The sequence below is a fragment of the Schistocerca piceifrons genome, chromosome 2, assembly GCF_021461385.2.
Source record: "Schistocerca piceifrons isolate TAMUIC-IGC-003096 chromosome 2, iqSchPice1.1, whole genome shotgun sequence".
In the NCBI taxonomy this organism is placed as follows: domain Eukaryota; kingdom Metazoa; phylum Arthropoda; class Insecta; order Orthoptera; family Acrididae; genus Schistocerca; species Schistocerca piceifrons.
Window position 1 is genome coordinate 628,923,157 of NC_060139.1, and position 26,232 is coordinate 628,949,388.

At 38.8% G+C, this 26,232-nt stretch overlaps 1 protein-coding gene across 1 annotated transcript in view; it reads right to left on the minus strand.

Moving 5' to 3' along the window:
- LOC124776894 (putative ATP-dependent RNA helicase TDRD12) overlaps nt 1-26,232 on the minus strand; it is a 451,178-nt gene that overhangs the window by 181,378 nt on the left and 243,568 nt on the right. Inside the window, exons 10-11 of the mRNA XM_047252081.1 lie at nt 17,733-17,885; nt 15,086-15,326 (exon numbers count right to left, since the gene is read on the minus strand). Of these exons, the coding sequence (XP_047108037.1) occupies nt 15,086-15,326; nt 17,733-17,885 (394 nt within the window). The remainder of the gene's footprint in view (nt 1-15,085; nt 15,327-17,732; nt 17,886-26,232) is intronic.

Consider the following 26,232-nt stretch of genomic DNA (forward strand, 5'->3'; position numbering starts at 1 on the left):
GAACATACTTTACTTCAACTAATCAGAAAATATCGTAACCTATTAGAAAGCATGAATGCCAGTAATAAAAATATTTGGACTTAGTGTGGTGCGAACCAGCAACACATCATCTGTTCTTACCAGTCTGCAAGGCTGCTCATTGCACCACACCAACCATGACTGTCCAGTCACTCTACTTTTTATCCTACTGGCTACAGAAAGCTTTCATCATAGGTAAGTTCTGAGCAGACATTTAATTATAACAAACTGTATTAAGAACATTGCATTTCTTAAGGATCCTCAGTGAGACATTGCCTTGAAATGGCATATGTTAATAATATGTAGGTTACAATAATTCTTTAACTGCTAATACGACGTTTCCAGTTATTTTATTACAACAAATCATACAATTAGTGATGGTTTTTTGAGAGATCCTCTATTTTCTGATGCTTAGAAATGGCAATACATATGGGCTTCAACTGAAAGCCAACATGGCATCTTGCAAGTTGTAATCTTACCCTCCCACACATCACCAGTCTATTTTCAGTCACTTCATAAAGATTAATTCTTTTCTAAAGCTTCGAGACGTGTAACTTTTTTACTTATCTTCATTTTCTCATTGTTGGCTGTAGTTCATCACATCTAAGGGTAGATTCTTGAGACTGAAATTTTTTAACTTTATGGGTTCCAGGTGATATGATAAATATTAAGTAATGCTGTTGCATTCTCTCTGTTTCTATGACTCTCTTTATTTTATCCCATTCTTTTATGTCACACTATCTTTACAATCTCCACTTTAAAAACAGAAATTTACATTGTTACTGTCAAACAAAACATGTCCGATTCCATCACAGGCATGCCCACTACTCCTAACACATTCTGCAGTACTAACAATGTTCCAAAGAGTTTATGAAACAAAAGAGTTCATGAACTTTCTTGTCAAAAGAAGAATCATCACCAAGTTATATCATTATTTTATAAATGAGTCCAGAAATAAATTTAATAAATACCGTCAGAGTGTGCAGTTTAATAATAGGAATTGTAAGTATGCCAGATATTTCATAATTTCAAATGTTTTTAAAAGAAGAGTAATTTTAACTGTACATACAAAGTTAATACATATCAACTGTAATTAATTTCTTTTTATACCTTTTAGCCCAAAATATAATACATTGTACACAAAAATCAAATGAAATTCATTTAGTTAAACAGCTGAGATAATGTTCTCATATACAAGTTTCAAAAATATTCCTGGTATCGGCTATTTCTATTAAAGAGAGGTAATGTTGGAGGAGGGTGTCCCATTACAGAGTCTGTACTGTGAAGAGATGGCGTGCATATGACGTAGGTGGCATTCGTCCACCTCACTGGTGAATGTTTAAACACATGTTCCAAATATCTGTCATGTTACATGTTGCTCTGTGCTTCCGGAAAGACTTCCCAATGTGGTTTTTCCATAGTGTGATGCCAGAAACTTGGCATACTCAATGCTCAACGTTCGAACGCACTGCCCGTGTACCAATGGCTTTAGAGCTTGTCATATATATGAGCACAACTGCTGGTTCTTATCAATGTCTACAAGCTTGCATACAGAGTTTATGTGGTTGACAATGCTGTAAAGCAGCATGGACACTGTGCTCTTGGGTTACCCCCATACCTCTGCAATTACAGCCCGGTCAAGCTGGTATGGGCTTGGGTGAAAGCATATATTGCGAGGGGAAAAAAATACATTTGAAATTGTAAATGTTGAGAGGCTTACACACAAGGCAATAGAAAGCATTCAAGATCTGCATGGGCAACTTGTGTAAGACATGCAGAAAAACTGCAGGATGAAGACTACAGCAGAGGAGTTGGCAGGGACACAACCATGGAATCCTTTGTTACAGATCTTGCTGAAAGCACATCATCTATGCCAGACAGTGAAAGCGATGGCATGCATTTCTTAGTGTGAAGTACGTAAGCATTAATTACTGCTACTTATGAATTTGTAAATGTATGATTGTGTCAGCAGTTGCATTAAAAATTACTGACACCTCAAGTATTCATCTCTGCCTCATAATAATGCAGTTTTCTTCATAATACATATTTCATTCAATTAAATACATTTATCGTAATACAGTAGTAGGTTGCAGAAGGCAAGAAAATTAACTTTCAGCAGCCTTTTGAACAACCAATTTCTCATATCATTAAGGTCACACATTTTTAAAGCTTGAAAATGCTTTAAATATACTTGATCACTGCTGACATGTAATGTACACAACACAAAAATTCATTTACTTAAAAAACATATCGTTATTGTTTTAAAGACAAAACAATGAACATTGACAGTATTTAAAGGAAGAAGACACATCATTATTACTGACAAAATTGTGTGTGTGTGTGTGTGTGTGTGTGTGTGTGTGTGTGTGTGTGTGTGTGTGTGTCGCTCTTCACATTACTAAGAATGCAGTTCACTGTGGAACAAAGTGTATTGTGTATGCTAGTGCGCTGTTAGCATTCACAGTGCATGAACTGAGTGAAGAATATTGGCAGCATTGCATCAGATCTTCCCTCTCTCCCTTTGCAGAATGCACGCCACACAAGCCTTAATAGCTGCTCTCCACTCCAGACGATAGCGAATTTGTACACACTTTTCTGATTGTATCACAGTAGTTAATCCTTTTCATGGGAATGTTTAATGAAAGAGAGAGTTGTGGACTTAAGAGCCAGCACGTTATTCTTTTATATGTGTAAAGACAAATAAGAGTCAGATTTAAAGCCATTGTTCACAGAATTTGTGTCCAAGTTAGCCCCTTAACTATAAGAAACCACTGATCCCTCAAATGAAAAACTGTATCCAAAGATTCAGAGAACACACAAGCATATCAATCTACAAGAAGGGTAGCATAAGTTATCTATTAAGCTACCATACAATATCTTTGACATCAATCTCTTGTACAATCATAGAACTTATTCTGAGCTCAAACATAATGTGGCATCTCAAAGAGAATGAATTTGAGAAACATTGGTCATGCAAAACAGCAATTCATGTTTTCTAACATGACATTCTGAAAGCCATGCAAAAAAGCTGTCAGGCAAATGCAATATTTCTTGACTTCAAAAAGCATTTGCCTCAGTACCACACCTACATTTATAATCGAAAGTGAGACCGTATGTGATATCAAGCAAAGTTTGTAAGTGGAGTGAGAACTTTTTGGTATGGAAGAGGGAGTATGTTATCTTGGCTGAAGAGTCATTGACACATGCAGCAGTAATTTCAGACATGCTGTAGGTAAGTGTCACGGGAACCTTGTTGATCATGTGACATATTAGTGAACTTGCAAACACCGTTAACAGTAACCTTAGACTTTTTGCAAATGATGCTGTTACCTATAGTGAAGCACTGTCTGGGAAAAGGTTGCCAAAATATTCAATAAAATATTGGTATGATTTCAAATTGATACAAAGGTTAGTAACTTGCATTAAATGCTCAGAAATTTACAACCGTGAATTTCATAAAATGAAAAAAAAAAAGTAGTATCTTAAGTCTATGATATTAATCAGTTACAACATATATAGATATTTGGGTGTATTTATTTACAGGGATGTGAAGTGAAATGATCACAAAGGCTCTGTTACAGCGTGTCAGGTGGCAGACTTTAGTTCATTGGTAGGATACAGGGAAAATGAAATCATTGTACAAAACAGACCACTTACAAAGAATTTTTGTAACCAGTTCTCAAAAATTGCCAAAGTATGTGGGGCACAAACCAAACAGGGCTGCCAGGGAATACTGAATACATAAAAAAGAAGGTCACAGGTTTGTTTAGCCCATGGGAGAGAAATACAGAGATATCAAAATACTTGAAACTAGCAGACACTTTAAGATACACCAATTATCTTACATAAGTGTACATACCATATTTCAAGGACCAGTACCTTAGAATATACTAAAATTCCTATGTATCTCTTGTACATAAACTGCAAAGACAAGCTCAGACTAGTTAAAGTAAACAAAGAGGCATTTAAGCAATCATTCCCCCCTTGTTCTATACACTAAGCAACCCTACTAAGAGCATCGAAGGGAAGTTTCTTTTGCCATGCATTTCACAGAGGTTTTGCAGAGTACAGATTTTGATGGAGATGCTGGAATGAATGATACCTGTCACCCGGGTTCTGAGGACAAACTTTGATTATTTTGATGCCTGACAGATACCAGATTGTGACAAATGGCCTTGCTCAAGTGATTTTAACAAAGATCACAATCAACTTCATCACGTCCAGAACTGGTTGTTATTAAGTTTTGTATCGAGTGGAAGGATTGAACCAGACACTTAAAATATTCTACAATTTCCTAAAGGTTAGAAATTAAATTGAGAAATACAGGATCTTCGATTGCTATCCAGTTAGTGCACAAGTGTGTGCTTGCAGATTATGTGACTTTTCATCCAGTTCAGATAATCATTGCTGTAGGAGACCCTGAAATATTAAGACCTAAAGAAATTTCCTCTGCAGATACAAAAATTAAAATGCTAAAGATCAACTGCTGAAGCTGAAGTTGGAGTTTGAGATGCTTCTAAAAAGCAGTGGGGCTAACATAATGTGAACGTGTTCAGATATGCTGCCACTCAAGAATGTGTGTGCTGTGCATATGATAACAAGCTCAGCTGAATTTTGATCCAAATCTATCAGTATCTGCTCAAATTCCAAGCAACTTCATTGAAATGTACAACTGAATTTGTTGTTTTACTTCTTTTTTTCATCTTTTTGCCTCATTTTCAATCAACTGTGTGTACAATGATTTGTCAGGATTGATGTCATAGTGTTATTCTGCTTTTCTGTTCTATATCAGAGTAAATTTCAAATTTGTGAAGACAGTGGCATTCTTCATGGTTGAACTGCTGGCCAGAATTTAACTGTAAAAGAAAAATAGTTCATTCCATGGGAAGAAAAGGAGGATAGATTGGGAAATGTTGGAATGGAAGGACAAGTGACTCAGACCTCAGAATGAGAGGGACCCACATGTTTTGGTCATCAGCTGTACTTGCATTATGGCAAATACTATGCATTCACAAACTTCTCAACTGTCATATACATGATTTGTGAATCTTACAGCTACTTGTCTTATCGTGACATGGGAAAATGAGTTGAAAATTACTGCTACTTTTCAAACACACATATTCAAAAACTTTGTCTTGATATTGTTTAATTCTGAGGAAGTGTTACTTCCACGAGAATTTCGCCAGCAAAGAGAAAACTGTTAATTGCAGGTAATAAATATTGTCAATAAAGTGAAAATGTACCGTATTTACTCGAATATAAGCCACACTTTTTTTCCAGTTTTTGTAATCCAAAAAACTGCCTGCGGCTTAGAATCAAGTGCAAAGTAAGCGGAAGTTCTGAAAAATGTTTGTAGGTGCCGCCACAACTAACTTCTGCCATCGAATATATGTAGCACTACACAGGCATGCTTTGCAGGCACAAAGATAAATACTGGTGCCAAAACCTCAGCGTCAGTAAATCAATTAAAAGAAAAGGTAGAAGAATGTAAACATTATGCCATGTATTCTTTCGTGTTTGCTGCTATGTCATTTAAATCCTGTCTGCCTAATAAACTATGAAAGTAGAGTGAGACAACAGCAAACGTGGAAGAATATACATATCATGTCATGTTTATGTATTATTCTTATGCTGAATAGTGATACAGTCAGAAATGAAGCACAACAGCTGGCTAGATTTTTAAATCTAAGATGACCCTAATTTCTGTACAGAATGTAATGTACTAAAGAGGTGTCTGCAAAGATTTTCAAACGGAGAAAAATTTTCGCTAACCTCTCGTTAGAACTTCTTCTATCTCACGCAGTCTAAGTAACAACAAATAGCAGTCTCTTGCCATTGTTTCGCATATGAGACAATTCCTCTCTTTTTTTATTGTAACGGTGGTAGGGCGCACAAAAGCAAGCCATGCCGCGAGCGGCGACATGTCGTAAACACTCATTATCAGAACGCGACAAACAATGCATGACACAGTACAATGTTGCATTTCCAGCTTAGGGGTGATGTAAACACCTACAACAAAGAGAACGGCACTTATCAGATCAAAGCAAAATAAGCAATCGATTCAAACCAGCTGAAGCACAGGAAAAAGGAAGGGTACCCTTATAAATACGGATGGAGCGCCTGACACATAGCAATGGCTACTCGGTAAAGTTTAACTGCTAAGTTTACGACTCGAACGAAACTACTGTGTCTGTATCTTCATCCACTCGACCTAAATTGTGTCTCATGTTACAATGGACCAACTTTGTTTCAATTTGGAGGTGCGGTCAAATCTTTTCTGTCCCCTTAAATTTAAGAGTCTCAAATTTCAGGTGCGGCTTAGATTCGGGAAAATATTTTTCCTTGATTTCAAGTCTCATTTTTCTGGTGCGGCTTAGATTCGAGTAAATATGGTATTGTACAGTGTGTTTCAGTTATCTAATGAGCTTTGCACTGAAGGAATTCTATTTTTGATCAAAAGATGACAATCCTTTTAAAAATTAGTCTATCAAAACAAAGTTGGTTTGGCATAAACCATTAGTACTGTGTGGCTTTCAGACTGATTTATTTCAATCCTTATATAGATAAAAGTGCAGCTGATGATCTATTTAGAGCATGCTCTAAGCATATAGGTGATATTGAAGACCTGACTCATTCCATTGGTATTTTATATGTTACTGCTCATAGAAAAAAGGACAACAGAAAAATTATGTGTTGACACTGAAACTAACAGAAATCCTGTTACACGGCTTGTCATCAAGTAGCATGACAAAAGTGAAGCAAGGATGCACACCGCCAGTAACACAACAGAAATGCTGTAGATGGAAAACACTAACTGGAAAACTGGATAAAAAACTGATAAACCACAGTGTGTTGCAGAATACAACTCAAATAATGTAGCAATTTATTAATTTGACACGCCACTGAACTCATATGGATTAGTGTGCAATACCTAACAATGGTATTATTGTATTTTGCCTCCCACAGTCATTATAAGAAACACTTTTGACATTAGAATAAACAAGCCCAGTGCTGACCAAGGAAAGCACATCGCACTGTCCATAATTTCAAGACAGTAGTGCAGATATTGTCAAGTAGTTCATACTGTCTTGTTGAACTACCATGATAAAAGCTCACAATAAGTCACCCGAGGTGCCCTCACTCCTGGGTACAATAATATTGTATTTGACTAATAAGACTGTGAAATGGTAAACATTTGTTCCTTATATTCACAGGACAGTAAAAACAGCAAAAGATGTCAACAAAAGTGTTCCATCTATTTCTGGTTAGATAACTCATAAAAAGTTAACAAAAGTGTGGAAAAATCTTGGTACAGGAAGAGCATCTGATGATACAGAATGCGTTTTCTACACAGGAAAAAAATATATCCTTTCCCCGGGCTTCAGCTATAGATCACTGGGTCCAGTAATGACATCCCACCGATTCCAGAGTGGCATTCTGCCTCCCACCAAATCTACAAAAATCCCAGTCCATCATTATACCAAACATACTCCAAACCCCTTGCCACATGGATCATACCCCAGTGGAAGACCCACATTCAAGACCAGTCCGATATGACCACCTACTACATCTTACTCCAGCTCCATCACAGGCTTCACTTGTCCTATCAAAGAGACAGAGACACTGCTACTGCAATTTTGATGTCAGCATGACCACCAACCAGATACCCACCCAAAGGAACGGCTCCTGCCAAACTGTCCGAAAGAAGAGCTGAGCACCAGTTGGCAGAACACTTTGCCGAGTACAACGTACTTGGTTTCAAAGGCTACTTCACAAGTCGATCCATATGGATCCTTCCCTCCAACACATGCATCTCTAAATTATATAGCTGGGAGTTGTCCTGCAATGCATGCTTCACTTCTGTATTGCTCCTGGTTTCAACCTCCTCTAGACACCTAACCCACACCGACCTAGTATGTTTCCCCCTCACAATTTACTCCTCTCTACCATTGTGCACTGCATACAACTCCCTCTGCCTGTAGCCAGAATGACCTCATTTCTGCTGGTGCCTGTGCCACATTCCTAGCCCATAAATTTGCTGTATCTCTTTCCTCCATTCCTATGCCTCTCCATCCCCAACAACAGCCATCCTTCTCCAACACTCACTCCCACACTCTACCTCCTATCACCCCTCCCCAAACCCCCCAACTTACTCCAAACAACACAACCCCATACCCCTGTCGAGCTCTGTACATTTCAGGATCTCTAGTGTTCGGTGAGTTGCTACCTTTAGTCCTTATATTATTTGAATGTTTAAACAAGCAAAAGATGATACAGACTTTGCAAAGAAATACTTAATCTTTATGGCAAGAGGAATTGTTTCAACAAATATAAACTAAATTACTGGAATGTTGGCTCATAGCTGCTGCAGATATAAGCAACAGAGAAGCTGTTCATTTCTGTGTAGTTATTAACTATCTGAATCTCTGTACTACGAAAAGAATGAAACACATAAGGCAAATATTTCACCGTAAATTAAAACTTCCGAGATAAAATCAACAACTGTGAATTATCTTTTGTGAAGAAGAGTGGCAAGATGGTGGAAGTGACTGAAAATAAACTAACCAACAATGCTTAACACTCACGCCACTCATCAGTTGTGAACAGTACACATTGACAAGCTGGCTGAACTTTCTTCATTCATCTCTCTTACAAAACTTTTCTTGTATCATGCACAACTATTTGAAGATTCAAAGAAACTCAGCCTTTCTTCAACTGTTGTACATTTAAAATTTTTCTTTGTCATTTTCTACCTTTCTGTTGCAATGTTGTACAGTCACAATATTAGTAGTATCACCAACCTAAGTTTTATTCTGCTTCCACATGAAGAGATCCGCAACAACACTGAATGAAGTATAGAACAGTACAAACCCTCATAACTATAGAACACATCAATACACAGTCTCATAGGGGAGTATATAATAAGCAAGCAAACATAAGTGATTGAGGGCCCAGTGCGTCAGGCTTATATTTTACTGTTGTGCACATGGCACAGGGCTTGCTGCCCTGTCTGTCCAGGTTGCGAGGTGATGTCTCTAGGCCGGCCATGGAGGCACTTTTATCACATGCTGTTTGATTATGCACACTCGCACTATAGGGTTACAATAAACCTTCCCTCTTGGGAAAAAGCATTCATAGTGGAGATGTACATGTCTTCATTGGTTGGTGACGACTGTTGGAACAGGTGTCGTACTGTCACAGGAGAATATGGTCTGCAATGATGCATGCGCAGATAGACTTGGTGCCCACTCCTCTGTAAGAAGCTGTAAGGGAGCACTGATGATTATGGTGCTGTATCCATGTCCACATCCTGGTAGGCACTCAGCTATGGAGGCAACAATGAAAACGGTGATGGTGATAGTGGCTGCGAAGATGGAGGCAGCCCGGCGCTGACTACTCCATCTGGTGGCGATGGCACTCTGAGCTAAGATGGCGCTGGAGCCAGAGGAGGTATGGATTGCATTGTGAAGGCCAGTGCAGATGGTGGAGGTGGCCATGGGGATGGAGAGCTCTCCAGTATGCAGTTGGTCACACGTGAATGGAGCTGGTTGTAGTGTCTTAACACCAAGCCACTGGAGATGTGTAAGAAGCAGAGGTGGCAGCCTTGGCAACGTTGGATGTCTGATTGTATCCACTTAGGGCAACAGCCAAATCTGCAAGCCCAAATGATGGAGCCCAGATGAACTGGCCACGAGGCAGGTGCCGGGGGATGGCAAGGCATCAGCTGGAGCAGATGAAGCAGCATAAAGGGCTGGCAGCCATGAAGCAGCTCCTCCAGGCTACGCTTGCTGACTGGAATGAATCTATATGAAATCAAGAAAGTATCTAGGGGTTCCTCAGGAGAAGATTGAATGATTTTTTTTCATTTTGGTTTTGAATGTACAGACCAGCTGCTCCACCTCTCTGTTGGACTGGGGACAAAGGGAGGGGCTGTAACATGCTGGATGTCACTCTTTGTATAAAAATCTTCAAAATCTTGAGACACAAACTATAGGCCATTGTCCATCACAAACACACACAACAATCTCTCTAACGAAAATATCTTTGAGAAGGTCATACCCGTATCCGCTGTGGATGTAGATGGGTAGCAAACCACATAAGCAAATTCCGATAAAGCATCAACCACTACAAGCCAAAAGGAGTTAAGGAACGGACCCTTAAAATCAACACGAATATGCTCCCAGGTGCACTGGGGGATGGGGACTCTGTGAAAGAGAAACCGGTGGTGCCATATGATGAGTGGCACACTGCGAGTAGGATGATCTCATTGTCAACACCTGGCCAAACACACAGCGGTGGTCCAGATATTTTGTATGAGAAACACCACAACGGTCCAGGTGGAGAAAGAACATGACATCGCAGCGCAATGCAGAAGGGATTACAACGCTGGGCGCTGACTCTTCGGTAACCAACAGAAACACACCATCAAGAAGAACTGAGAGGTGGTGGCGGAGAGCATAATAATTATGTGAAGAATCTAAGGATCAGCCCAGTGGTTTATTCGGTCAGCCATGGTGGACAAATTGAAAACCCTGACGTAAGACCAGATCGCCCTCAACGGCCTCCGAAATCTGCTTACTAGTAATGGGAAAACCATACAAGGTGTTTTGGGCTTTGATGTCCAAATGGAAAGACAACAGTTCATCTTGATCAAATGCTGGATCAGGACTAATCTGCAACTGAGAAAGTTCATCCATATTAGTGTGTCGTATGTTGGTTGGAAATGAACCTCATAGTTACAGTGTGACAAAAACAGAGCAAAGTGTTGCAGGTGATAGGCCACTTTGTCCAGTAGGCCACTTTGTCCAGTAAAGATGCAGAAGGACTGAAAAGAGAAACCAGAGGTCTGTGATCAGATAAACTTAGAAATGTATGGGAAAACATGAAATTTTTTGAACATGTACACAACAGCAAAGGCTTCTTTTTTCCACCTGTGAGTAGTGCTGTTGTAGTTTTGGAAGTGTACATAATAGGGCCTTTGGAACCGTCTGCATATTTATGCATGAGAATGGCCCCAAGGCCATGCAGGGAGGTGACCATGGCCAAAACAAGATGTTGGTTAGGTAACAAAGCAAGGTGCCAAGTACAATTTTTACTTAATAGGGCAAAAGCGTGCTCACAGGTGGGCAACCAGTGAAAAGGGACATCTTCATGTAAAAAAGTAAAAAAGTATGAAGTGACTGGGCCAATGTGGTTGCATCAGGAACAAATTTATGTTAGTACATAATCTTTCTGAGAAGGGCTTGCGACTCTTTGACATTGGTAGGATGCAGCAAAGCTGTAATGGCATCGCCTTGTTGGCATAAAGGCTTGAACCAGCAAGCGAGACTTCAAAACCGAGATAGATGATAGATGGCTGAAAAAATTGTGATTTGTCCAAGTTACATTTCAAAGCAGCAGCCTGTGGCACTGTGAACAAGGCATGACAGTTCCACAAATGTTCATCTATTGCGGAACCTCAGACCACACAATACCATACAGTTGGTAAATGCACCTGGGCACACAGGCAAACAGTTGCTCCAAAAATCATTGCAAAATGGCAGGGGTGCTAGCCATGTAGGATGGCAGCTGCTGGTATTGATATAACTCGAAGGAGGTATTCACTACTAGGACATATTCGGAATCTTTATCTAGAGGCAGTTGTAAGTAGGATTCTGACAAATCTATTTTGGAAAAATATTGGCCCCTGGAAAGCCATACTAGGAGTTCATCTGAACAGAGTAAGAGACAGGTATCAATAACAGAATGTAAATTTACAGACACTTTAAAGTCACCACAGAGCCAAATGCTGTCTTAGGTTTTTTGACAATTGCCAACAGAGTAACCATTCACTACAGGAGAGAGGCATCATAACATCCAAAAACGTAAGTTGATCTAGTTCCAATCTAAATTGCTCCCATGAAGCTACCTGGTCTGAGTGGGCACGAAAAAAATGGAAGCACACCTTCAGCTTCATTGTGATGTGAGTCTTAAAATCGGTAGCACACCCTAACCTCCCAGAAAACAGGGAGGTATGTTCCAAGCCGAGCATGTGCAGTTACTGGTACAGGAGCTGAACCGATTCCAGATGCACTTCTCCAGAAAGAGAGCACCCAAAAATTTTGAAGGCACTTAACCCAAATAAGTTTCCAGTTTGGCATCATCCACTACTAGAAAGATTAAAGGCCAAGCAACTGTTATGTACACTACAGAAGTTGAAAACTATCCCAATATTGCTATTTGTTGTAACTCACTAACTGATGAGATGTAGGGGCCAACCCTTGTGATCCAAGATCAACGTAGGTTTAAGAATTTAACAACATCGCGGTCCACTCATGTTGAGCAAAGCAATAAGGGCACTTTGGAAGAGGAGTACATGGCTCCTGTTGTGGCACAGATTGCTGCTGCTTAGCATGGAGCTACCCCATGCGGCACGGTGGCCATAGTTGCTATGTCATCTCCTTGCCCATGAGCTAACCGATGGTGGCCAAGGAGAGGAAACAATGACGACTGCTTCACATCATGCTTCTATCGATTTCCTACTGCCCTAGATACTTCAAAAGACTGAGCAATATTCAGAACATCTGTGAGAGGGGGATTTCACATTGTAAAGCATGTTCATGAACTTTCCTATCAGAAGCCAGGCATATAATAGGTTAACAAACCATCAAATCAGCATATGAGTCACGGTCGGCCTCACTAACAAAACTGGTACCGATGGCTAAGCCCATGAAGTTCTGCTGCCCAAGTTCTGTAAGACTGATGTAGCCACTTTTGAAAATGGTAGAACTCAACATGAGCAGTGATAACATGAGTACATTTGCAATGACAATTAGAGTTTCATCAAAATAGAGACTGGCAGGTTCCTGAAGAGAAGCTAGCTGACGGAAAAGGTGATAAACATGAGGAGATATCCATGACAGAAATTAAGGCTTACACAAATTGGGATCAATGATTCTAAAAACTTGAAAATGTTTTTGATGGAGTTTCTCATATGCATCCCAATCTTCTGCAAAATCATCCACTGGAGATAACGGTGGACGTTGCATCAAGGGTGGTGGAACCTAGTGTGTCAACGAGGTTGCCAAATTGTTTAGTGCCCAAAGGGAGAATCTGCTGCTGATTGTTGAGAACTCAAATTCAGCAAGAAACTGAAGAACTTCCTTCAATGATAAGTTGACTGTATATTGAATCAAAGAAACAAAACACGCAGAATAGAAAAGCAAACTCATCGCCAAGTATGTTGTAATGTTATACAGACACAGTCTCAGAAGTAACACCAGCCAAGTTTTATTCTGCTTCCACATGAAGAGAGCAACAACAATACTGAACGAAGTACAGAACGGTAGAAGGTCTCATAACTGAAGAACACATCAATATACAGTCTTATAGGGGAGCATACAATAAGCAAGTAAACATAAGTGATCTGAGGGCCCGGTGTGCTGGACTTTATACTGGGCTGTCGTGCACAGCACAGCATTTGCTACAGGGTTACAACACTTTCCATTCCTCCTGATGAGAGAATTTTTAAAAAGTCATGAAGATCGAACTCAACCACAATTTTACATTTGTATGCGGGCTGTTTTGTTTCAGTCATTGATATTCCGGCAGTTATGTGGACACTTACCTTCTGCCATAAGCACTATGTAATTAGGGTTTACTTCAATGTGAATCACACAAAATTCATCAAAATATTCTGTGCAGTACATTGTCTGATCAAAAGTATCCAGTCGCACTCATGTAACGCAACGAGATGTCATGAGAAGTGGACCCACCAGTATAAAAAGAGGAGAAGAGTCCTCTGTTATCCGTAGAGGAGCAGTAACAGCAAAATGAGTCAGTCAGGACAGCTCTGTGACTTCACATGTGAATTAGTCATTGGATGTCACCTGAGTAATAAGTCAGTCCAACAGGGACATTTCAACCCTTCTAATGATGCCCAAGTCAACTGTTTGTGATGTTATCACGAAGTGGAAATGTGAAAGAACTACCACAGCTAAACCAATACAAGGCAAACATAATGTACTGACAGACACAGACCATCTAGCTCTGTGGAAGGTGGTTGTAGAGAAAAATCACGTAAAAACAGAGGACCGAATCACCTGTGGGTTCCAAAGTGCTACCAGCATTCCTGCTAGCACAATGACTGTGCATAGAGAGTTAAAAAAAGGAAGTGCTACAATGGTTGAGCGGCTCCTTGTAAGCCACATATTTCTGCAATCAATGCTAAGCAATGCTTGAGGCAGCATAAAGATCAATGCCACCGGACAGAGGATGGCTGGAAGTGATGAATCACATTCTACTTTGTGGCAATCTGATGGATGGGTTTGGGTTTAGCAACTGGCTGGAGAATGTTACCTGCCATCGTGCATAATGCAAGCAGTGAAGTACAGAGGAGGTAGTGTTACACTATAGGGGTGTTTTTCTTGATTAGAGTGTAGTCGCCTTATTGCAGTTATGAAAACACTAAATGAGGAAGGGTACCAATGCATTTTGCAGCATTGTGTACTACATACAGTAGAGGAACAGTTCAGAGATGTTGAGCATTTTACCAACATGGCAATGTATCCTGTCATAAAGCAGCACATGAGAAGCAAGGAGTTGTAGGCAATGACATTCCTGAAATGTGCTGGCCTGTTCATTGCCCTTACTTGAATGAAACAGACATCTTCTGGGATGAGTCAGAATATCAATTTCGCTCTACACCCCAGGGTCCAATGTCACTACCTTCTCTGGTTCTTGATCCTGTGGGAGAATGAGCTGCCATTTCCCCATTCCTCCTCCAGACACTTCACTGAAAGTGTCCCAGCAGAGTTCAAGCCATGATAAAAGTGAAGGGTGGACATATCCCATATTAATAGGTGTTCACACACTTATGATCAGGTTGCGTATATGATCTTGATGTGCGGTTTTGAATGTATAAACCATCTAGATGGAAAGAAATGTACTGAATGTTCTTATTTGGCAAGCAGTTATTTAAAAATACTGTTATGTATACACATTATGTTTGCGAGGACAACACAGCCACATGGAAAGCAACATAATTTCACTTCCACAAAGCACACCTTAAAAAAATTTCTGTACTTACCAAGAAGTTTGGACTTTCTATCAGCTCTCTTGACAAAATAAAGATTTGGCTTCAATTTAGCATACACAGCTGCCTCCAAATAAGATCCAATACAAATTACTGGATTTGATATAATGTTGTGAGCAAAAGATTCAAGAGGTGAGCACCACTTCTCAGATGACGCTATCACTTGTAAAGATACAGATAGTCCTGCTGCTCTTTTCTTTAACGCTTGTTTGCATTCTGCAAGAATAAGCTTCACCTGGAAATTGAATCACAAAAAAACCTCTCTAAATGAATGAAATAAAAGTACATAACATTCATCCTAAGTAGAGAACATTTTCCACTATCACCACCACCATCACAATCACTACCCCCATCTCATCTCATACACTGTATGGAAATAATCCACTGTTATTTACTACGCCAAAATAATCTGTGTACTACATGATGTTTCTCAATAAAAGGAACAAATTAATACCTGAGAGGAGAAGTAACAAGTAAGGTCTAACAGGAGCTCATTTTAGTCATACAATGCAAAATCCTTTACAGCAAAGTGGGCAACACTGGACCTCCACAACACACGTCTGTCAGCTCTTGTGATACTACAGCACAATGATCATGAGCCATCAGTACCAGTTCAGTCTCAATGTGTAATCAGGGAATTTTGACAACCACCTTGCAGGATCAGACTTTCTTCTGCAAGGCCTCACAAAAATGATTTATCTGCGTCTAATGCCTCCCCATGAAGCCCATGAGAATGTTATTATGAATTAATAGCTGATATTAAAACTCCCCTGTGATATTAATAACTTGCTTTAAGTAATCATTTACATCAAAATACGTGTTCCACGTCACTGGAAAGTGCATGGGAGAGGGTACATCATGCTCGTGTTAGCCGTTCCCTATCTTTTTACATTTGCCAAAGGAACTACATGTTTCTTCTGTTTCATGTTGCTTTGTAGTAACACTCCATGGTATTGAAATACATATATGAATAACTTGGGAAGAGAAACAAATTCTGAAAGCTGCACACATAGCTATGTTCTTTAATAAATGTGTTAGTTTCAGTGGCTGATAAATGTACACCAAGTTTACATCACAAATATTGTTAATAATAATATGAAATAGGACAGGCTCTTATTCACCACATTAAAGAGGTGGTGAGCAGCAGACAAATTTAAAGGAAAAGTAAGCTATCAGACAGAGAGAACCTTCACGATATATAAACACACACACACGTGCACATGCTCACTATCATATACACACAATTCACAAATACATGGCCACTGTCACCTCTGAGAATTCAGCAATTAAAATCACAAATAATCAATGTGTCATTTAATTTCATTAGTAGAATTCTGAGATGACTCAAAAGTAACTCACAATGAATTGTGCCTTACTGTTGTTTGAAAATTTTCACTTGCTTAATGAGAAGTCTAAAATGTTATGTTCACTGGAAAGACATGCTTAGAGCATAAAACAAGAAACAATGAGGCAGTTTCCAAAAAGCCAAATTTCATAAGGATAGAGGGGACAGGGGGGGAGGGGGTTGTTATTTTAGATTACATATTGAATATCTGATTTAATGTTTAAACATTCTCTCTACCTTGACAGTAAGAAAGTGTAATGAACTATTTGGTACCTTCTAAGAAGAGAGCGAGTGAGTGAGAATAGGTATTCATAAAATATATTAAACTTGACCTTTGCCCTTTTGATTTACGAGGCCCAAATGGTTTCGTGTAAAGTGCCCAATGACAGCGGTTTACGCTGTAAATTTAAAACAATGAATAGCTATCCAAGACAGACTGAAAGAAAAGGATCAGTTATTTATACCCGTCCTTGCTGTTTTCATTCAGCTGTTCTTTGTCCTTAAAAACATATCCAACATTTAGCCAAATCTTTCCTAATCAGTCATCTACTGAAGAAGAAACGTCTACTAACATACTATGCAATAGCTTTTTCACACCAGTGTTACAATTTCTAAAAGTTATATTTGGCAGTCTGACCTTTGATTATTCATTTTGCTTTCTCTTTCTTAAAAAAAAAATTCTGAACACATTATCTTTCAATAAAAGAAACTCTCCACTGCCACTTCACTATGATGCAAATTAGTCAATGGGGAGTAATCGTAAATTTAAATTATGAGTAAAATCAAACAATGGACACTCCAGACTGGGATATCAGCAATATAAGGAAAAGGATAGATGGCTGCTCACTGTAAAGCTTACACGTTGGTTTGCAGACAGGCGCACAAGAAGACTGTTACACGTTTAGCTTTCAGCCAAAGCTCTCTTCAGAAAAGACCCCCCCCCCCCCCCCCCCCACACACACACACACACACACACACACAGCACACAAAACACACACACACACACACACACACACACACACACACACGCACGCACGCACGCACGCACGCACACACGCGCGCGCGCGCAATCACCATCTCCAGCAGCTGAAACATTCAGGTCCGATTAGTAAGTTATTCTTTTCCTTATACTGTTAAATTATGAGTAACATACAAATATGCTTCAGTTTGCTTACATGCATTTCTATGACGCTAGTATGGTTAAAAGCATTACAGATATAAAACAAGTTAACTGACAATACATGAATGTGGCTTTATGATAAAGGTATAAACAGAAACTATCAATTACTATCTTACCTCTGAAAGAAATCTGAATGATAAAACATCCACTTCATCCAAAACAAGGTGGCACAACCTACTGAAGTTGACAACAAGAGGACCCTTCTGTAGAAGCCTCCACAAACATTTTGGTGTAGAAACCAAAATATGGCAGCCATTTACCAAATCATTCTGTTTCAAAGAAATAGGAAATATCTGTAATAGTACATCACAAAGAAAGAAAACTGATCTGTATATAATGATCAAATCCCTGAATTTAAAAAAGAAAGAAAAAAGTTCTATTTGTAGAACTGTCAGTAGACTAATTATTATTCATAAGCATACTGTACAGACTGAGAAGGAAACCCACATATTTCAACATAACACAAAATTAGTCACCTGTACCCTTACAACACTTTACATGTATGGAGGTATCTTGTTGTCAGGACAGTGTAACAACACAATTCTTTCTCTGTCTGAAAAAATGATTTACACAGAATAATTACAGTACAACCACAACCTCATATACAGATAGAAAAAAACTCTACCTATGAAGTGCTAGCTGCAATTAAAAGTCACACAAGTGGACTCTTAAGCATAAGCACTGCAGAAGAGAGGAAATGAGACTAGCCAGAGATTAGATAGGCACGTCATCTTACACCTCAAACTCTTGGTAAAGAAAATCATATACTTGGGAGTCAAACTGACTGATGCAGGAAAAGCCACAATAATGATGTTTTTTCTTTTTTTTTTTTTTTTTCAAATTATACACTCTGCTAAGCCAAAACATTACGACCACTGCACATCATTAGGTTGGATGCCGCCTAATGACTTAACACGCTATGGAAGGCATGTAAATGCAGCAGAGACGGATGAGGAGTCACCCTAGCGAAGATATGGACTGAAAATGGGGAAATCCACTGCAATAAGTGACTTTGTCAGAGGAGAGATTATTATCATGCAAAGCCAGTGAATGAGTATCTTAAAAACGGTCAAGCTGATCAAACGTTCACATGTTACTGTTTTAAGCATCTACAGGAAGAGATAGGAGGTCAGTGAAACTACCACTAGGCACTAAATGGTTGGACATCCAAGACTATTCACAGAATGTGGGGTTTGGAGGCTTGTCTGCTCTTTAAAGTAGGATAGATGGTGATCTGTTGCATCTCTGCTGAAAGAGCACAATGATGGTGCACGCACAAGTATTTCGGTGCACACCATACATTGAACATTGTTGGACATGGAGCACTGCAGAAGATCACCCCTACATGTTCACATCTAACCCAACAACACCGTAAATTATAATTGCAGTGGGCATGGGACCATCGGGATTCAAATGTTGATCAATGGAAACATGTCGGTTCTTTGAGTAAATCACATTTCTTCTGCACTAGGTTGATGGTCTTCTCCACAAACGCCATCATCGATGCCAACAGTGGCCCAAAACGAGCAGTGCGCAATGGACACAGGCTGGCGGGAACAGCATTATGCTACAGAAGACATTTTCCTGCACTTGCACAGGACATCTGGTAGCAATCAAAGACATGCTGACAGCTGCAAACCACCTGCATTCCTTCATGTTTGATCTCTTCCCTGATGGCTACGTCGTCTTTCTGCAGTATAATTATCCATGTCTCGGAGTCACAACTGTGCTACAGTAGTTTGACAAGCTTTATAGTGAGCTCATGTTGATGTCTTTGTGACCAAATTCGGTTGATGTAAATCCTATGGAACCCATCTAGGTCTCTATCGGGCATCATCACCACGTACGCAAATCAGTGATCCATTATTTATGTGAATTACATGACCTGTGCCTAGACATCTCTTGTCATATATCTCTGCAAAGCTACCAACAAACTGTCAGATCTGTGATATGCAGAATCAGTGATGTATTTCATTCCAAGATGGACAAACAAGTTATTGAGTAGGTGTTCATTTGTGTACACAGTCATGGTCTTCTCAATACAGATGAATACAACAACATGACCCAAAAAAAGTGTGTACAAGACATCAAAATGACAGAAATGTGAGACAAAAAATGTTGCTCCAAAGCAAGGCAAACATTTATTGTAAGCAGCTTGGAGGAAAGCCGGAGAGTTGATGCAAGGAGTGGAGTAACAGTCCTCTGCCTTGGTACTTTCCAACTTGCGGCTGACTACAGTCTGTACCATTTGCCATCTGAAAAATATTGCCTTAGAAGATGACTTCACTGTCAGTTTTGCTCCGCATTTTCCTGTGTATGTTCTCCAGTTTTAATTTTTATTTACAATACCAGTTCAAAAACAGAAAATTGCTGTAAAATGTGGGTGCAGGTATCACAACCCTATTGTAAGCAAGAGGCAGACAAAAAACTTTATCTCTGAATCTGTCTGAACAGAATAAAAACAAATGAGTACAGTGGAACCTCATGTAACAAGCACCTCCCATAATGTGCAATTGGCATAACGAGCAAAACAAATTTTAAAAAAAATATTTGCTTAACAAGCGATATTTCACATAATGAGTGATGACAATTTAGTATGATGCCACCAGCCATTTGCATGTGGCAGGGGTAACATTCAACAATATGAACACCTTTCACTGTCGACAGTGACATATGGACAATGACTTTAGTATATACTGCAGTCTGGGTTTCGTGCTCTTTCTGCTACCATCTTAGTGCAGCTTGTGGTCACACATTTTTCTAAACTTCTGTTCACACACCCTTTTTTTTTTTTTTGCAAATATTAATAACCTCTGCAGGAATGTCCCTGAAGATAAAGACGCAAGACAACGACCATAAGAGAAAGAAAATGACCTTAGAAATGAAACAGAAAATCACTGAGAACTGTGAATGTGGTGTGAGCATAGCTGATTTAGTACACACATACAATCAGTCGATATCAACTATTTACACTATATTCAAGAACAAGGTTAAGGAGATAGATGCTTCAGAGAGAGTGACAAGAGTATCTAAACAATGGTTTCATATTCTGGACAATGTCAAAAGATTGTTTCTTGTATGGATAAAAGAAAAGCAATTGCAACATGACACTGTTAACGAGAACATCATTTCTGAGAAGACAAAAATGATTTTTGCCATCCTCGTTAAGATGACGCCAGGATCATCAGTGTCCAAAGAAGTATTTAATGGAAGCCATGGGTGGTTTAAGAGAAGAAATGGTATCCACAGCATTGTGAGGCATGGCGAAGCAGTCAGCTCCGACACAAAAGGCAACAGAGAACTTCATCAGCAACTTCAAGATGCTCGTAGATTCTGAGAGTTATCTGCCACGACAGGTTCTTAATTGAGACAAGATGGGTCTATTCTGGAAAAAGATGCTGAAGCATACCTTTATAACAGCAGAAGAGAATGCCTTGCCCAGTCACAAGCCAATAAAAGACCATCTCACACTGCAATTCTGTGCCAATGCAAGTGGCAATTTGAAAATCAGACTGCTGCTTGTTTACCATTCAGAAACTCCACAAGCCTTCAGTAAGTGTAAAGTCCATAAGAGCAGGTTAAATGTGATGCGGAAGTCCAACAACAAGTCTTGGGTGACACATGATCTTTTTTTGTGATTGGATCAATGAAGTGTTGTGTTCTTCAATGAAAAAATATTTGCTTGAAATGAATCTGCCACCCCATGCCTTGCTTGTAATGGACAATGCTCCTGCCCATTCTCCAGGCCTACAAGACCAACTCCTTGAAGAATTTCAATTTATCAAAATCCAATTTCTGCCTCCTGACACCACTCTGTTACTTCTGCCTATGGACCACTAGATTATTTCTAATATTAAGATGATCTACATGAAGCACTCATCAAGAATTGCTTTTTAGTTGACTGAAGCTACCAATCTCACTCCCAGAGAGTTTTGGAAATATCACTTCAACATCATTGCCTGTGTCAAGATGATCACAAAGGCGTGGGAAGGGGGAACCAAGAGAGCTCTCACTTCTGCTTGGAAGAATCTTTGGCCAGAGTGCATTGCCGAATGTGACTCTGAGGCATTTGAGTCAGTACCTATGGAGCTTATAGTCAATGAGATTGTGTCTTTGGCCAAGAGCATGGGACTAGAAGTGGACAACAATGATATCGATGAGCTTCTGGAAGATCATAGAGAAAAATGACCACCAAAAGGCTTATGAAGTTGCAGTGTGTTTCAAAGCAGGAAGATGTGGAGAGGAGTTCTTCAGAGAAGGAGGAGGAGGAGACGACGGTAACAGCAAATCAACAACCTTCTGGCACAATGAGAGAAAGCACGGGAATAGTTTGCATTGTACATTGAAAATCATTACCCCAATAAAGCAGTGGCTATGAGTACTACAAATTTATTTGATGATAATGTTGCGTCTCATTTCACTATGTCTTGCAGTGTCGGCAGAAACAAATGAATAGAGATAGCTTCCTAGTAAAAAAGAATTAGTTATGTAGTTCGAATAATTAAGTACATACAGTAAAACCCCTATTTTACATGTTTGATTGGTCCAGACTCGAAAAACGCAAAACTGAGGAAAATGTGGAATTGAGGAAAACATTAAAACCCCATAAATACAAGCAAAAACACCTGGAATTAGCATGTATAATTAAAAACCACAATCCTCTCCAATACATTGTATAAAATCTGTATAAGTGAAGGAAATTAACTATACAATTCCATTTTTATGCAATAATTTGTGGTAATGAATTACATGAGTGTGTAACAGCAAGTAAAAACTCATCAAAAAATTGAAATTGAAATTGATATTCGAGTACAAGGTAATTGAGCTCTTTTCCGACATGCCACAACCACAAATTATACATCAAAACATGCATTTTCGAGAGATCGTTCCTTTGTGCGCACCCAGAAAAAAAGTAAAAATTGATTAACATGGTGAATTAAAATGAAAATACCACAGCAACTAAATTGTTAAACCATAAGCATAAATGCGAACATCTGCTTAATGGCAAAAAATTTGTCACAATTGCTGTTACTGTTTAATGTTTCTCTTACAAGCCACACTTTAGATGTTCACCATTGTTAAAGTGTTACTTTAGGCTCGATGAGAGGAACAGAGATGTGAAAAAATGAGTTTACTTCCCCAACTGACATTACAAGCTTATTAGAAGTTGACTCAGTGAATTTCTGTATACTGTGTAAACTGTAAATTTGAAAGAAAGTGCAGGCACTGCAATTTCACTTCATGCCCTCTACCACTGCTACCAATCTTTATGATCTACACTATGCGGTGAAAAGTATATGTGTGAGTAGTCTACATAGTTGTTGCAACTGTTTTGTGTCAGATTTAAATACAAAAATCTTTAAAATGTGCTATCGTAAAACCCTTGTTTTGTTTCCATATGACACCTGCACCACAGCACATCATCTGCATGAAAAGAATGTTTTCAGCACTTCACAAAATGCTTCCACCCCTACCTGTACTCCTGTCATTGAAGGGCCACTCCCCTTCTCCACATAACCAGCAGGCAAGCTCATTTTACTTGTGTTGGTATGGTGTGGTGGGTGTGCTGGCTATTGTATGACTTAACAAGTTGTCAGCCAATATAAGCTCACACCTGGTCCCCTTTCTCACGTATTGGCTTTGTCCTAAACACTTTGCATCGACTGTCTTGGTTTTCCATTGCTGCTGCAATCTGGCAGTAATTGTATCATAAACGTTGCAAGTTGTGCTGGCAACGTCGATCAAGGATTCATCAGCATTTCCTCTCTCATGTCTCCCCTTTCCGCAACAACCTTAAAATTCTCTCAACTCCACCATCACCCACGGAACGAACCATCTGTCTTTTGTGCCACTTGTAACTCATTCAGTCACATCAAATGTCAATAGGAAGAAAACAGGATGAAGTCAAGCAAGATTTCGAGTAAGAACTTAGAATTGAGATAAATCTTATTAGGAAGAAACATAAAAATTGGGGAATTTCTAGTATAGATCTTATGGGTTTTTCACAAGGCAACGAGTTTATAGTGTGAATAGCGAAAAATGTAAAATCGGAGAACTTAAAATAGACGCTACACTGTAATACTGTACATATGATTTTCTTTGAATAAATGTCATGACGAAGATAAAACTTTTTAGTACTTTTTCTGCATGGAATGCATTATCATATTTTACATTAATTTATATGGGCTAAAATGTTTCACTTAATGGGTGTTTCACACTTAAGAATGAGATTCTGGAACAAATCATGCTTGCTGTGCAAGGTTTCACTGTACTGTGATGAAAACCACATTTCAGTAGGGCACCAGTATTAGTGATAAACTATTTATACAGTAGTTACTGAGACACAAATGAATCTGGTACAATGACAATTTTATATATTTCTGCCACTCAAATCTCATCATGCCAGTCAATGTGATTGCATTCACAAAAATGTTTTTAAAATAGTGTGCACCATTCTACTCATTGTCACACTGCTATCACTACTGTTCTCAGCAGCAGACAGCACTGAGAATGTATGAATATATAAAGTGAAAATGAATAACAGTAATGGAAATTCCTGGTTGGAGCAACATGTAAAATAAGGGAAGGCAACCACTCACCTACAGTGGATCATGCATGCAGCACAGCAATACAAAACAACATTCACACTAGCTTTCGGGCGCTAGCTCTTTGTCCAGCAATAATGAACACATTTACACACAGTCACACAGACACCAAACGCACACTTCTGTGGCCACAAAAAAAAGGGGAAATGACCTGGCAGAGAGAAAAATATAAATAAACTACTCAAAAAAGTTTTTCTTTACCCTCATCACTCACAAATATTTATTATTATTATTATTTCTTTCCTTTCTCAGACTTTATGTCTGACTAAAAATGGAAAGTGACGCAGACCTTGATCAAGCATGACTTCCTTTTAACTGTACGCTATATGTTACATTGCATTTAGGAACTTTCGGGTAATTCAACATGTATCAATAATCACAGATTTCTGTAGTTGTATATATAAGTTTGGATGTAGCTGTATTGTGTTGATGTACTGGTGTACATTGCGTGGCATGACTCCTGTAGTTGATAGTATAATTGGTATAATGTCAACTTTATCCTGATGCCACATGTCCTTGACTTCCTCAGTCAGTTGGATGTATTTTTCAATTTTTTCTCGTTTTCTTCTGTATATTTGTTGTATTGGGTATGGATATTTCGATCAGTTGTGTTAATTTCATCTTTTTATTGGTGAGTATGATGTCAAGTTTGTTATGTGGTGTTGTTTTATCTGTTATAATGGTTCTGTTCCAGTATAATTTGTAGTCATCATTCTCCAGTACATTTTGTGGTGCATACTTGTATGTGGGAACGTGTTGTTTTGTTAGTTTATGTTGTATGGCAAGTTGTTGATGAATTATTTTTACTACATTGTCATGTCTTCTGGGGTATTCTGTATTGCTAGTATTGTACATCTGCCTGTGATGTAATCTACTGTTTCTATTTGTTGTTTGCAAAGTCTGCATTTATCTGTTGTGGTACTGGGATCTTTAATAATGTGCTTGCTGTAATATCTGGTGTTTATTGTTTGATCCTGTATTGCAATCACGAATCCTTCCGTCTCACTGTATATATTGCCTTTTCTTAGCCATGTGTTGGATGCATCTTGATCGATGTGTGGCTGTGTTAGACGATACAAGTGCTTGCCATGTAGTGTTTTCTTTTTCCAATTTACTTTCTTTGTATTTGTTGATGTTATGTGATCTAAAGGGTTGTAGAAGTGGTTATGAAATTGTTCTAGAAAGAATTTTCTTAAACTGTCTACCTGTCCATAACATAGGTTTTTTATGTCTATAAATCCCCTTCCTCCTTCCTTTCTGCTTAATGTGAATCTTTCTGTTGCTGAATGTATGTGATGTATTCTATATTTGTGGCATTGTGATCGTGTAAGTGTATTGGGTGCTTCTAGGTCTGTGTTACTCCATTTCACTACTCCAAATGAGTAGATCAATATTGGTATAGCATAGGTATTTATAGTTTTTGTCTTGTTTCTTGCTGTCAATTCTGTTTTCAGTATTTTTGTTATCCTTTGTCTATATTTTTCTTTTAGTTCTTCTTTAATATTTGTATTATCTATTCCTATTTTTGTCTGTATCCTAGATATTTATAGGCATCTGTTTTTTCCATCGCTTCTATGCAGTCGCTGTGGTTATCCAATATGTAATCTTCTTGTTTAGTGTGTTTTCCCTTGACTATGCTATTTTTCTTACATTTGTCTGTTCCAAAAGTCATATTTATATCATTGCTGAATACTTCTGTTATCTTTAATAATTGGTTAAGTTGTTGATTTGTTGCTGCCAGTAGTTTTAGATCATCCATGTATAGCAAATGTGTGATTTTGTGTTGGTATGTTCCAGTAATATTGTATCCATAATTTGTGTTATTTAGCATGTTGGATAGTGGGTTCAGAGCAAGGCAGAACCAGAAAGGACTTAATGAGTCTCCTTGGTATATTCCACACTTAATCTGTAGTGGCTGTGATGTGATATTATTTGAATTTATTTGGATATTAAGTGTGGTTTTCCAGTTTTTCATTACTATGTTTAGGAACTGTATCAATTTAGGATCTAC